At 52.3% G+C, this 13456-nt stretch overlaps 1 protein-coding gene across 1 annotated transcript in view; it reads left to right on the top strand.

Annotated features, from left to right (window-relative positions):
- Window positions 1-8634: 8634 nt before the first annotated feature.
- Window positions 8635-13456, top strand: part of MYO15A (myosin XVA) — a 74876-nt gene continuing 70054 nt past the window's right edge. Inside the window, exon 1 of the mRNA XM_060203202.1 lies at window positions 8635-12213. Within this exon, the coding sequence (XP_060059185.1) occupies window positions 8635-12213 (3579 nt within the window). The remainder of the gene's footprint in view (window positions 12214-13456) is intronic.

The raw sequence follows: 13456 nt of genomic DNA, 5'->3' as shown, positions 1-13456 counted from the left end.
TCTGCATGTCTCTTGTTGATAGGACAGGTGAGAGTTTCTGCTACTTCTTTGGTTTACAAGCTCTGCCTGTCTGGGGGGCTGCCTGCAATAGAGTGGGGGCAGTCCTGGGTGCCCTTGGCAATGTGGAGTCCTGAACCTCTGAACCTGTGGCCATCTCTCCTGAGGCTGTGAGAGCCAGGGAAATTGCCTGAGAAGCCCTCACCCCATACCCACCATCTTGCTCCTGGCTCACAGCTCATCCCACTGGGCCTTCTTTGGTGTGTGCTTCTGCTCAGCCTTTGTGAAATTCAGAAGCCCGGGGCTTGGGAAGTCTTCTGTGTCCTCATCTCAGAACCTTCTACAAGAAACCCTCAGCTCAAGAATCGCTCCCTTGGACTCTGCTTTGTTTTGTGCACAGGCCAGGTTCTAGTTGCCCCTGACCACAATGGGGGAAGGTTCAGTGCTGTGGTTTCTTTCTGTCTCTATCTGAAAAAAGAGCCATGAATCCCCAGAGATAACAAGAAAGAAAGAAAAAGAGGGGTCAAACGATAGTGCACCAGGTTAAGTGCTCACATTACAGTGCGTAAGGACCCAGGTTCAAGTCCCTGGTCCCTACCTGCAAGGGGAAAGCTTCATGAGTGGTAAAGCAGGCCTGCAGGTGTCTCTCCTGCCCCTCTCAATTTGTCTCTATCCAATAACAAAATAAATAGGAAAAAAAATGAAAAAAGGATGAAAAGTAGGGAGGAGAATAAAGTGGGGGGGGGAGTGGCCAGGCGGTAGTACACTGGGTTAAGTACTCATAGTATGAAGCACAAGGATCCCATTCTAGCCCCTGGCTCCCCACTTGCAGGGGTGTCATTTCACAAGCGGTGAAGCAGGTCTGCCGGTGTATCTTTCCCCATTTTCTGCTCCCCTTTCAGTCCCTCTCTGTCCTATAAAAAAAAATTGCCCCAGGAGCAGGGATTTGTAGTATAGGCACCAAGCCCCAGTGATAATCCTGACGGCAAAAAAAATAAAGGGAACCTTCAGGTCATCTGTTTTTTCTTTATTGGGTGATTAATGGTTTATAATTGACAGTAAAATACTGTAGTTGGTACATGTATAAAATTCACCTGTTCTTGTGATCCTGTTTGACTCAGCCCCGGAGTACTGGTGGGGGGTGTGTGTCTTGTTCTACCTGGGACTACTCAGGTATCCTTTAGTCTTCTAAACCTATTCCACTCCCCATCAACCCCTAGCTAGAGAGCTCCTCACTTTCTCCAGACACCTTGCAATCATCTACATCCTTTTTCCTCTGCTGAGAAAAGAGGACTTAGGGACCCACATACTCCACAGGTGATTCTACTTACCCTCAATCTCTCCTTGTTCTCCCCTCTTCCCATCTGTCCCATTGGTCTGCTGCCAGCTGTACAGGCTGTACTAAGACTGATAACAGCAAAGGACTATAGACTGGAGTTGAATAGAGCTGTTCTGTTTTGCTCAAGCTTGTGCTGGGGTTTGAACCTGGGACCTCAGAGCCTCAGGCAGGAAAGTTAAGATTTTATATATTTAGTAGAGAACCAGAGCATCACTCTAGCACGTGCAATGCTAGGGATTGAGCTCAGGACTTCATGCTTGGTGGTCCAGTGTGAACCTCCCAGGCTGATTTTTTTTTTTCTTTTTTTTTTTTGAATAGAGAAAGAGTGAAAGAGACCACAGTTCCCAGGTTCAATCCCCTGCACCACCATAAGCCAGAGCTGAATAGTGCTCTGGTTTAAAAAAAAAAAAAAAAAAGAACAACAACAATAATAATTACAACAATAAAACAACAAGGGCAACAAAAAGGGAATAAATATATTTTTTTAATTTTTAAAAAGAGAGACCACAACATCAAAGCTTCCTCCAATTTGGTGAGTCTGTTCTTGAACCTGAGTAACAGACATGACAAAGCAGCACACTATCCAAGTGAGCTATTTTATGGACCATTTGTGTGTTAATTATTGTGTTGTCAGAAAAGTCATGATGTATTTTTTTTTTTTTGCCATAATCATATATATTAATGAGAGAGATGGGAGGAGAGAAAGAACCAGACATCATTATTCTAGTACATATACTGCCGGGGATCAAACTCAAGATCTTATATTTGAGAGTCTGACACTTTATTCACTGCACCACCTCCTGGATTTTCCCAGTATCAGAGAGATTGAAGAGACACCAGATTGAGGTGTGGGTGGGTTGCATCACTGGGAAAGATGCAAGGCAGGCCCAGGGTGCCACAGCAAATTTCTGAGTAATGAAGAAAATTTAAAACTGGGAAATGTGACAATCCAAATGGCCATGGGCATAATTTATAAAGTTGTAGTAACAGTACATGGCAAGATTGATCTTGGTGCAGGAATGGTTATGAATTTGACCTCAAAGAGTCCATGAAGGAGACAATTATGAAGCCTCTTGATCATAAGAATCGATCTTGCCATATTTTGCTGATGTACATGTGACAGAAAATGTTTGTAGCCTATAAAGGAGAATAGTCCCTTTAGGGATTAATAGTATATACAATAATAATGACAATAATTTGGGGAAGCAATTACAGAAGCCAGACTTTCCACCTTCTGCACCCCATAATGATCCTGGGTCCATACTTCCAGAGGGATAAAGAATAGGAGAGTTTGGGGGGGGGGACAGGACGCAGATGGGATAGGGAGTTCTGGTGGTGGGAATTGTGTGGAATTATACCCCTCTTATCCTATGGTCTTGTCAATATCTCCATTTTATAAATTAAAAGTTGACAATAATTATAGGGCTTAATACTATCAGAGGCAGTTTATTTCTAAATTTGAAAGTTTTTATTCCTTTAAACTTTTTTATTATTATCTTTATTTATTGGATGGAGACAGCCAGAAATCAAAAGGGTGATAGGGAGAGACAGACAGAGACCTGCAGCACTACTTCACCACTCACAAAGCTTTCCTCCTGCAGGTGGGGACCGGGGGCTTGAACCTGGGTCTTTGCACATTGTAATACATGTGCTCAACCAGGTGCGCCACCACCCGGCCCCCTTCCTTTGAACTTTTTAAAAAAAATATTCCCTTTTGTTGCCCTTGTTTTTTATTGTTGTAGTTATTATTGATGCCGTTGTTGGATAAGACAGAGAGAAATGGAGATAGGAGGGGAAGACAGAGAGGGGAGAGAGAAAGACAGACACCTGTAGATCTGCTTCACCTCTTGTGAAGCGACTCCCCTTACAGGTGGGGAGCCGGGGGCTCAAACCGGGATTCTTACGCCAGTCCCTCCGCTTTGCGCCACATGTGTTTAACCTGCTGTGCTACCACCCAACTCCCCTTTTGAACTTTTAAGAAGTCATTCATCCCATCATACCTCCATATTTTGTTCTGGAGAGCCTAGCTTATTGAAGTCATTGTAAGACCTGACTCAAATTACTTTCAGTTTCAAAACAAATTTTTAATGTGTCTAGAGTATCATTTAGAGAGCCTTTTATCTATAAAGATCTCACTGCATTTTCATCTAAGTGATTTGGCATGAAATTATTTGAAATAAATCTGTGGGGCCAGGGTGGCACACTGGTTAATTACTGTGCTTAAGGACCCATGCAAAGATCCAGGTTCAAGCCCCCAGCCCCCACCTACAGTGGGAATGCTTCACTAGCAGTGAAGTAGGTCTACAGGTGTCTGTCTCCCTCTCTGTCTCCTTCTCTTATTTCTCTGTCCTATTGAATAAAAAAGTAAATATAGCCTCTGGGAGCCATGGATTCATAGTGCTGGCATCAAGCCCCAGTGATAATCCTGGAGGGGGGAAAATTATTTTTTGTTGTTTTTTTTCCTATGATAATTTTTCTTGGTGTAATATGAGTGTCAGAAATGTTTATAAGATCTCACATTGTGAATCTTATAAAAAATGAAATATACTACAACAATAAAACAACAAAGGCAACAAAAGGGAATAAATAAATATTTTAAAATATCTTGGGAGTCGGGTGGTAGCACAGCAAGTTAAGCACACGTGGCGTAAAGCACAAGGACCGGCATGAGGATCCTGGTTCAAACCCCTTGGGCTCCCTACCTGCAGGGGGGTCGATTCACAGGTGGTGAAGCAGGTGTCTTATCTTTCTCTCCCCCTCTCTGTCTTCCCCTCCTCTCTCCATTTCTCTCTGTCCTATCTAACAATGACAACATCAATAACTACAACAATAAAAAAACAAGGGCAACAAAAAGGAAAATATTAAAAAATTTAAAAGACTATATTTATAAAAAGTCTTAAGATAAAAATATGGGTGACTTCAAAACCTGGGGTGGGGGGGGAGAACCAGATCATCAATCTGCCACATCAGTTCCCGGGATTTAATTTTTCTCATTTTATTGCAGAGAGAAAGAGGGAGTGTGTGTGTGTGTGTGTGTGTGTGTGTGTGTGTGTGTGTGTGTGTGTGTGTTTTGATGGGGATGAAACCTAGGGCAGACATGCATTCTACTCCCAAAGCTCACTGGGCCATGACTCATCACCTACAGTTTGTTCGTTATCTCATAGGTACACCTGTGACCATCATGGTCCTTTTATTTATTTTTTTTAAAGGTTTGTTCGTTTTATTATTTTTTTTAAATTCTTTTTTCTTATTTATTAGATACAGAGAGAAACTGAGAAGGGAGGGGGATGGAAAGGGAAAGAGAGACACCTGCAGCCCTGCTTCACCATTTGTGAAGCTTTCCCCCTGTAGGTGAGGACCAGGAGCTTGAATCTGGGTCTTTGCACATTGTAATGTGCTCTTAACCAGGTACACCACCACCTGCCCCCTAAAGGTTTGTTTATTTATTTATTAACATGAACGAGAAAGAACCAGAACATCACTCTGGCTATGCGTTGCTGGGGATCAAACTCAGGACCTTCTGCTGGAGAATCCAAACCTCTACTGCTCTACCTCTTGGGTCTTAACCATGCCCTCCCCTCCACTCCACTCCCTTCCTCTCCATTCCCCTTCCCTTTTTCTCCTTGTTGCCAGGCCTTCACTGGGGCTTCCCACCTGCATGATTCCACCACTCCTGGGAGACTTTTTTGTGCCCCAGATAGAAGGTGAAAGACAGAGAAGGGAATAGACTGGAGGAAAGAAAATAGACATGATAACACTGCTTCACTTTTGTTTGTTAATTGTTGCCATTGCTGTTTATTGGGTAGGACAGAGAGAAATTGGGTAGGACAGAGAGAAATTGAGAGAGGAGGGGAAGACGGGTAGAAAGATACAGATACCTGAAGATCTGCTTTACCACTTGTGAAGCAACCACCTTGCAGGTGGAAAGCCAAGGGTTCAAACCAGGATCCTTATGCTGGTACTTGTGCTTTGTGCCATGTGTGCTTAACCTGCTAAGCTACCATCCGGCCCCCCTGCTTCACTTTTTTTTTTTTAACTATTTACTTTGGTGAGAAAGATAAGAGAACTAGACTCTGGTACATGTGCTGCCAGGGATTGAACTCAGAACCTCGTGCTTGAGAGAGTCCAATGACATATCCATTGTACCACCTCTTGCTTCAGTTTATGTGATGCTCCCATGAGAAGGCTGGGAGTTTGAACTTGAGGTTTTTTTTTTTAATAATTAAAAAAATAAATTTATTTTCCCTTTTGTTGCCCTTGCTGTTTTATTGTAGTTATTATTGTTACTGATGTCGTCATTGTTGGATAGGACGGAGAGAAATGGAGAAAGAAGGGGAAGATGGGGAGAGAAAGATAGACACCTGCAGACTTGCTTCATTGCCTATGAAGTGACTCCCCTGCAGGTGGGGAGCCAGGGGCTTGAAACGGGATCCTTACGCTGGTCCTTGCGCTTTGTGCCATGTGCGCTTAACCCACTGAGCTACTGCCCTACTTCCTGAATCTGAGTCTTTAAGCATAGTATAGTGTTTGCTTTAGCAGGTAAGTCATCTTCTAGCTTCCCTTCCTGCCTCCCTCCCCATCTATTTTTGTATTTATTTATTAACCAAAGCACTGTTCAGCTCCGGTTTTTGGTGGTGCAGGGGATTGAACCTGGGACTTTAGAGCCTTAGGCATGAGTCTCTTTGCATAACCGTTATGCTATCTATCCCCACCCTTTTTGTTTTCATTACCACCAGGTTTATCGATGGGGTTCAGTGCCAGCATTACAAATCCACTGGTCCCAGTAGGCTTTTTTCCCTGCAGACTTGCTTCACTGCTCATGAAGCATCTCTCCTGCAGGTGGGGAGCAGGGACTCAAACCTGGGTCCTTGAGTATTATAACATGCATGCCCAATTGGATACACCACCCCCACCCCTGTCCTTTCTTTCTTAAACCCTTTCTTGAAATAGCCCACTTGGGTAATGTGCTGCTTTGCCATATGCTGATCCCAGGTTCAATCTGGCCCCCACCACATTGGAGGAATCCTTGATGCTGTGGTGGCCTTCATTTCTCTGCCTCTATGAAAAACAAACAAGAAACCTCCCACTAAACTATAAGCACTTCACCCACACCATCCCACTGGGGTCTCCCAAATAGCTCTAAGGTGACTGATAGTCCAATGGTCATCTCACACTAGCCTCACCAAGGAGCCCAGGTCTGCCTCCTCAGCCACTCCACGCTTCCTTGGCCCCAGACCTCTGCTGCCTCACTTATATCGTCAGCCCCATTGCTGCCCAAACCCTGACCTTGCCAGAGAGACATCTGTGTTTTATTTTATTTTACTCATTATTTTATTTTATTTTTTAAGTAGAGAGGCAGAGAAAGTTGAAGCTTTCTTCATTGAGGTAGGAGCCAGGCTTGAACCTGGGTCATGCACATGGCAGAGCAGCACACTGTTCAGCTGAACTATTTTACCAGCCTGTGTCCAGTCAAACATCTGAAGTCTGTGCCCACTGCCTGCCCTCCCCCAGCTCATAGCCTCTCCTCTCTACTCAGCCAGGAAGCCTCAGAGGGACCTGCCTGTGAGCCCCCACCCAACTCTGCTTACAAAGTAAACTAGTGCTCCTACTTCTATTACTGCCCCTGCCTGGTCCTGCACCCTCCTTCACCTGGGCTCCCATGTTAGTGCCAAATGAGCCCCACATCTGTCCTTAAACCACAGCCACAGAGCCTATGAAAATGCAGGTCTAAGCACATCCCTTTTCTGCCACAACCTCCCAGCCCAGGCTCAGTGACAGTCAGTGCCAGGAACTCACACAGGGACAATCTCACTTCCTAGACTTCTCTTCCATCATCTGTCCACCCAGAGAGGGAGAGACACCCCAGCACTGGAGCTACCTTTGGTGCCATACTATCTCCCATTATTCTTCATTTTAGAGTGAGAGACAGACAGACTGAGAGAGATGAGACACTCTAGCACCACTCCATCACCTTTGATGCTCTCAGATGGTGCCAAAGCTCAAATCCAGGGCTATGTGTGTAATAGGAAGTTCAATCCACCATGTGGGTGCTCCCCAGGCTCCACAGCTTAGTGTTCCTATATATCTATCTCTATCTCTCTCTATCTCTCCTCTCTCTCCTGCCTCTCTCGTTTGCTCGCTCGCTCTCTCCACTGGTACACTGCTCAGCTCTTGTTGATGATGGTGCTAGGTATTGAACCTGGGATTTCAGAGCTTCACGCCTGCAGGGCTTTTTACAGAACCATTATGCTATTTCTCCAGCCTGACTTAGTCTTGTCAGTGCAACTTCTCCAAAGCAAATTGCACTGCCACTTGGCCCAGGGATACTGTCGGGTAAGGCATCCCCTGATGGGAATGGTCACACAGCTACTGTCTCCTCAGCTTGGGAATATGTGGAGAGACCAGGGCCATCAGGAACCTTAACTTCCTCTCTGCCAATGCAACAAGGCACTCTTGGATCCCCACTGTCCAGAACAGAAGAGCAAGACCCACAGAGGTCCTGGGGCTTCACTGGCCATTCAGTCAATCAGCAATGGCAGAGCTGGGGACCAAAGCCAGGCTTCTCACACTCTGTTTCTGCCCCTCTGCTCCCCAGCTTGCTGCCCCACAGTCCACAGAGCAGTCTCCACTGTGTTGGCCTCCCTGTTGCATTATTCACACAGAGAACTAGCCAGCTCTGGTTCCACTGCCCACTCCCTCCTCCCCTTCCAGGGGCTAGAAGGGCCAGGTCCCCCCGCCCCAGAGGGTTTGGGGGATGGGTTGTGTTGGAGAAGCCCATCTGGGTTCAGGAGACCAGGTCAAGCCTAAGACACCAACACAGATATGCTGGGGAGTGGGACTTCAATGATCTCTGGGGTTCCACTTGTGCCTCTGACCTGGCATTGACCCAAACACTCTTTTGGCCTCACTGAGGCACAGGAAGGGCCCCATTGTCCTGGTGGCTCTTAGATTTGATTGTCCTGTGGCAACTCTACAGCCAGAAATGATGTCCCCAGCACAGTCCTGGGGGACTGGGGGTGGTACACCTGTAAACTGCGTGTGAGTGCGCGCTCGCTCACACACACACACACACACACACACACACACACACACACACACTTTCCACCATTGCCTGGGGTGAAACCTAAGGAGCCAGGCAGAGGAGATGAATTATGGATCCGCTCTCAGAATCTGTCCTGGCCAGAGGCAGCTCGGCCATTTCTCCTAGGCCAGCCAGGCAGTCCCAGCAGCTCAGAGCCGGGCCCTGAGACTCCTGAGTTCAGGAAGGTGGCCCCAGACCCACTGAGTAGGAGACCACCATGGCAAAGGAGGAAGATGAGGAGAAGAAAGCCAAGAAAGGCAAAAAGGGCAAGAAGGCCCCAGAGCCTGAGAAGCCCAAGCGCAGTCTCAAGGGCACATCACGCCTGTTCATGGGCTTCCGCGACCGCACCCCCAAGATCTCCAAGAAGGGGCAGTTCCGCAGTGCCTCAGCATTCTTCTGGGGCCTGCACACTGGCCCACAGAAGACTAAGCGCAAGAAGAAGGCACGCACAGTGCTCCAGTCCACTTCCAAGCTCATGACACAGATGCGCATGGGCAAGAAGAAGCGGGCCATGAAGGGCAAGAAGCCTTCCTTCATGGTCATCCGCTTTCCTGGCCGGCGCGGTTATGGCCGCCTGAGGCCCCGTGCCCAGTCACTCAGTAAGGCCTCCACCGCCATCAACTGGCTCACCAAGCGCTTCTTGCTGAAGAAGGCTGAGGAAGCGGGCAGCAAACGGGAAGCTGTGGATGCCTGGATGTCTCGCTCTGACGGCCGTATGGGCTCCCGCAAGCTGCCCTTCCCATCGGGCGCAGAGATCCTGCAGCCAGGTGGCCACCTGCGCCGCTTCCCACGCAGCCACAGTATCTACTCATCCGGGGAGCCTGTGGGTTTCCTGCCCTTCGAGGATGAGGCCCCCTTCCACCATGCTGGCTCCCGCCGCTCACTCTACGGCCTGGAGGGTTTCCAGGACCTGGGCGAGTACTATGACTACCACCGTGAGGGTGATGACTACTATGACCAACGCTCGCTCTACCGCCATGGGGAGCCCGACCCCTGTCTGGACCCTTACCTGGACCCTTACCTGGACCCCTACCTGGACCCTTACCTGGACCCCTACAGCCCCGCCTGGCCACCCTACGGAGACTACCTGCACAGCTACCCCCCTGGGAACTCCTGTGACTACCACCACCCTGACTACTACAACTACAACGGCCCCTTCTACCCTCCCTATGGCTATGGAGACTATGAACCCCCCTATGCCGCTCCCACAGGGTACACCTCCCCCTACAGCTACTACGACACACTTGAGGCCGAGGCCTACCCACAAGGCTACTACCTGGACCCCTACACACCCTTTGAGGTGCCCTATCTGCCGTATGATGTGCCAGGGTACAACTTCCCAAGCGATGCAGCCTACACAGGTGTCTACAGGACAGCCCCCTATGATGCCCCCTACATGCCCTACGCTGGTGGTCTGCAGGGGGACCAGGCCATCTATGCCCCCAGTGTGCCCTACATGTACCCAGGGGAGCAGGCCCCGGCCTACCCCTGGGCTCCGCCATCTCTGCTGTTGCCCCATAACCCCTACGCACATCCTATGGATGACATCGCTGAACTGGAGGAGCCTGAGGAGGTGGACAGGGAGAGGCCCAGCACATCCTTCCGCCTGCCCAGCGCTGCCTTCTTTGAGCAGCAGGGCATGGACAAGCCGGCACGCTCCAAGCTATCCCTCATCCGTCGCTTCCGCCTCTTCCCTCGGCCGCAGGTGAAGTTGTTTGGGAAGGACAGGCTGGACGTGTCACTACCCCCATCTCTGGACATCCCGCTGCCCCTGGGCGATGCTGACGAGGAGGAGGAGGACGAGCTACCTGCCCGGCTGGCACCCTACCCCCAGCCCTTCTGGCGTCTCCTATCACCCACACAGCGCCACCTGCAGCGTGCCCTGTCTGCCTTTGGGGCCCGAAGCACCCTGGGTTTCTCCGACCTCACACACCCCTCCGCTCAGCCTGCCACTTCACTGGCGCGTTTCCTCAAGAAGACGTTGTCAGAGAAGAGGCCGGTGCCCCGGCTCCGCACCAGCGCCCAGGCCCGCCTGGGCACGGCGCCAGCCTGTGAGGCTGCCTACAAGCGCTTCGGCTACAAGCTGGCAGGCATGGACCCAGAGCGCCCCAATACGCCCATCATGCTGCGCAGGACCCAGGCTCAGGCCCGCAACAACAACAACTTGCACTGCCCAGCCTCGCCCCGGCTTGTACCCAGGCCCGTACCCAAGCCAGCACCACCCAGGCCCACACCGAGGCCAGTGCTCACACCCGCGTTCTCTCACTGGAGCGCCCTCCTGTCCCCTCCGTCTGCCCGACGGCCCCCCAGCCCAGGCCCACCACCCACTCCGCCTTTCTCCCCTGTGCTCTCAGGCCTGCCTCGGCTCACCTCCCCCTACAGCTCCCTCCGACGGCATCCCCCACCTTGGGCCGCTCCTGCCCACGTGCCGCTAGCACCCCAGGCTAGTTGGTGGGGCTTTATGGAGCCCCCACCCCTGAGGCCGGAGCTGCCCTCTGAGCTGCTGGCCTTCCCTGGCCCCCGGCCCTCCTTCAGGGGCTCCCGTCGTCGAGGGGCGACCATGGGCTTCCCACGCATGTCGCCGCAGGCCTCGCTCAGACGGGCCTGGAGTCCCCGGCCCTCTCGGCAGCCCTCGCTGAGGTGCCTGCCCAGCCTGGGTTACCGCTCCCCGTGGGGTCCCATGTCTCCGCAGCCGTCAGTACGCACCGCGTTCCCACCGCCCCTTTCGCCCCCGCCACGTCGTCCCCACTCGCTGCGGGAGTCCCTGGCTCCACGCAGGGGTTCAGGGCGTCTGGGCCCGCCCTCCTCGCCCGTGCTGGGCTCTCCACGGCCCTCCTTGCCGCCCCCGGGGTTGGGCCCCCGGCGCGCCTCTCTCCACCTGCCCTCGCGCTTCCCGCACACATGGCGCAGGCTCAGTGAGCCGCCCACCAGGGCCGTGAAGCCACGAGTGCAGCAGCCTTTCCATCCACCCTCGGGGAGCCCGACCTGGCCAGGCTCTGGCTTTGGACACCAGGAGAGCCAGCAGGAGCCAGAGGATGAGGACGTGCCCTGGACAGTGCCCCCGCTGGCCCCTAGCTGGGACGTGGACCAGCTGGCCTCCCAGCAGTCACCTTCGCCCTGGCCGGGAGGCCCCGGCAACCACCCCAGCTTCTCCAGGCCGCCCCCTGTACCAGAGGACCCCACCACTGATGCTGACAGTCTCTTTCTGGGCAGACACCACGAGCTTGGAGCTGGGCAGCTGACTGAGTCTGCCTGCCCGGGCCTGGAGAAGTCAGGAGAGGAGGCTGCCCTAGAGAACCCTAAGTCACCAGTGGGGCCTGAACTCCAGAATCAGATAGATTCCAAGGACAATGACCCCTCAGAGACAAAGGCTTTAAGGCCCAGCCTTTCTCACCCACTGGCCAAGTGTGACCAAGCAAGGGCCACGTGGGTGCCATGGCATCGCTGGCAAACACTGCCTGGGGCACGAGGACCTCTCCCCAGAGGAGACAAGCAACACCAGGTGGGCCCTGGGCGCTTTGCTGTGGTTAGGCCACAGGTGCAAAGGCTGAGCTCTTTCCAGACTCCTTGCCCTGATGCCCTGCAGCCCTCCACCCAGCCGCCCCAGGGCTCCCAGTCTGGGCCCAGAAGAGCATGGGGTCTATTCTGGTCTAGCCTCTGGCTGCATCCCCAGGCCCACAGACCCCAGCCACAAGTGCACACAGGAGACCTGCCCTGCCACCCAGGCTCTGACATGCCCTACCTGCCTCTGGGGGCTTCCCGGAAAGAAGTTAGCCACCAGAGCTGGTGGGATAAGGTATGGGGGACTGTTCTGGGGGAGGGCTTGGGGGTCTGTCCTGGGGGAGAGGGCAGGAGACAGCCATAGGGAGCTGCTCACACTGAGTGTCAGTCTTTTTATCTCTAAGTTGGGAAGAGTGGTCTCAGGTTCCCAGTGTCTTGGGGGGAGGGGGTCATTCACTAAAGGGGTGCTTAGGAAAGTAAAGGCAGGTACAGGGCAAAAAGGCTGGAACCCCCCCTCACTGAGGGCTTCCAGCTTAAGTCCAGGCTTCTGCACTGAGAATAGAGAGTCCAGGAAACAAGTTTCCAACTTCCTCTCTATTCTGTGGGCAAACTGAGGTCCAGAAGGCAGCACAGTGGACCCTAGAGTGGGCCAGGAGTCCATCTGAATCCTTTGTGGCTCAAGGACAAAACCGTGTCTCCCAGGGGTGCCAGACCAGGCATTGCTGCCATGCTCATAGCGGAACATGAGCCCTCCAGCAGGTGGCCCTGTAAGAAGGGGGGTGGTCACCGGAGCCTCCCCCGGGATACCCAGGCTGGGCGGGGCGCACAGGGGCTGCCTGCCGGCTCTGCACACGGCCCAGTGGAGCAGGCAATGGCGAGTGGGGCAGCCTGGCTGCTGGGGGGGCCCTGGCCCCGGCGGCGGGTACCCCGTGCTGTGTGGGCTGCAGCTCTGAAGGAGCGAGGCACTGGGCGCCCAGGACTGAGGGGCAAGGATGCTTGGGCCCTCCTCACCCTGGAATACGTGAGTGGCTGAATTATTTAGGGTGTGTGGCCATGGCCGCCGGGTGGGCAGGGGGCCAGGCCTTGAGGATGATACTTGCTGTGTCCTACTTACTGCTGGGTGACAGGCACATGCCCATGGGGCTTCCTCCTAGTGTCCCCTTTCCTGACCTGCTTGGGGAGGGGTGCAGGCTAGAAAGGCAGAGTGCCAGTCACATGCTGGCCTCAGTGGCTATAAGGTGCCATCATCAACAAAGAAACACATGCATGCCCTGAAATGGAGATCTGTCTTTATGGGGTCGTATTGCTCAGGCTGAGGACTGACAAAGACACTGGCGGCCCAAAACAGCATTGGACTTCTCCCCCAAACCCCCTAATGTGGGCAAAGCCCACAGGCCTGCCTGCATGTTTGCAGACAACTTAGGGCCTGTGAGCATGGGAGCTGGCTCAGCTGCAAATACCACTGCACATGGGCTCAAGGACCCAGGCTGGTGTGTGTCCCTGGCTGAGGCTCAGGGCTGAAAAGGACAATTTTGGTC

Source organism: Erinaceus europaeus, chromosome 12, assembly GCF_950295315.1.
Source record: "Erinaceus europaeus chromosome 12, mEriEur2.1, whole genome shotgun sequence".
Classification (NCBI taxonomy): domain Eukaryota; kingdom Metazoa; phylum Chordata; class Mammalia; order Eulipotyphla; family Erinaceidae; genus Erinaceus; species Erinaceus europaeus.
Note: the sequence above shows the minus strand (reverse complement) of the source record. Positions and strands in the feature narration are given on the sequence as shown.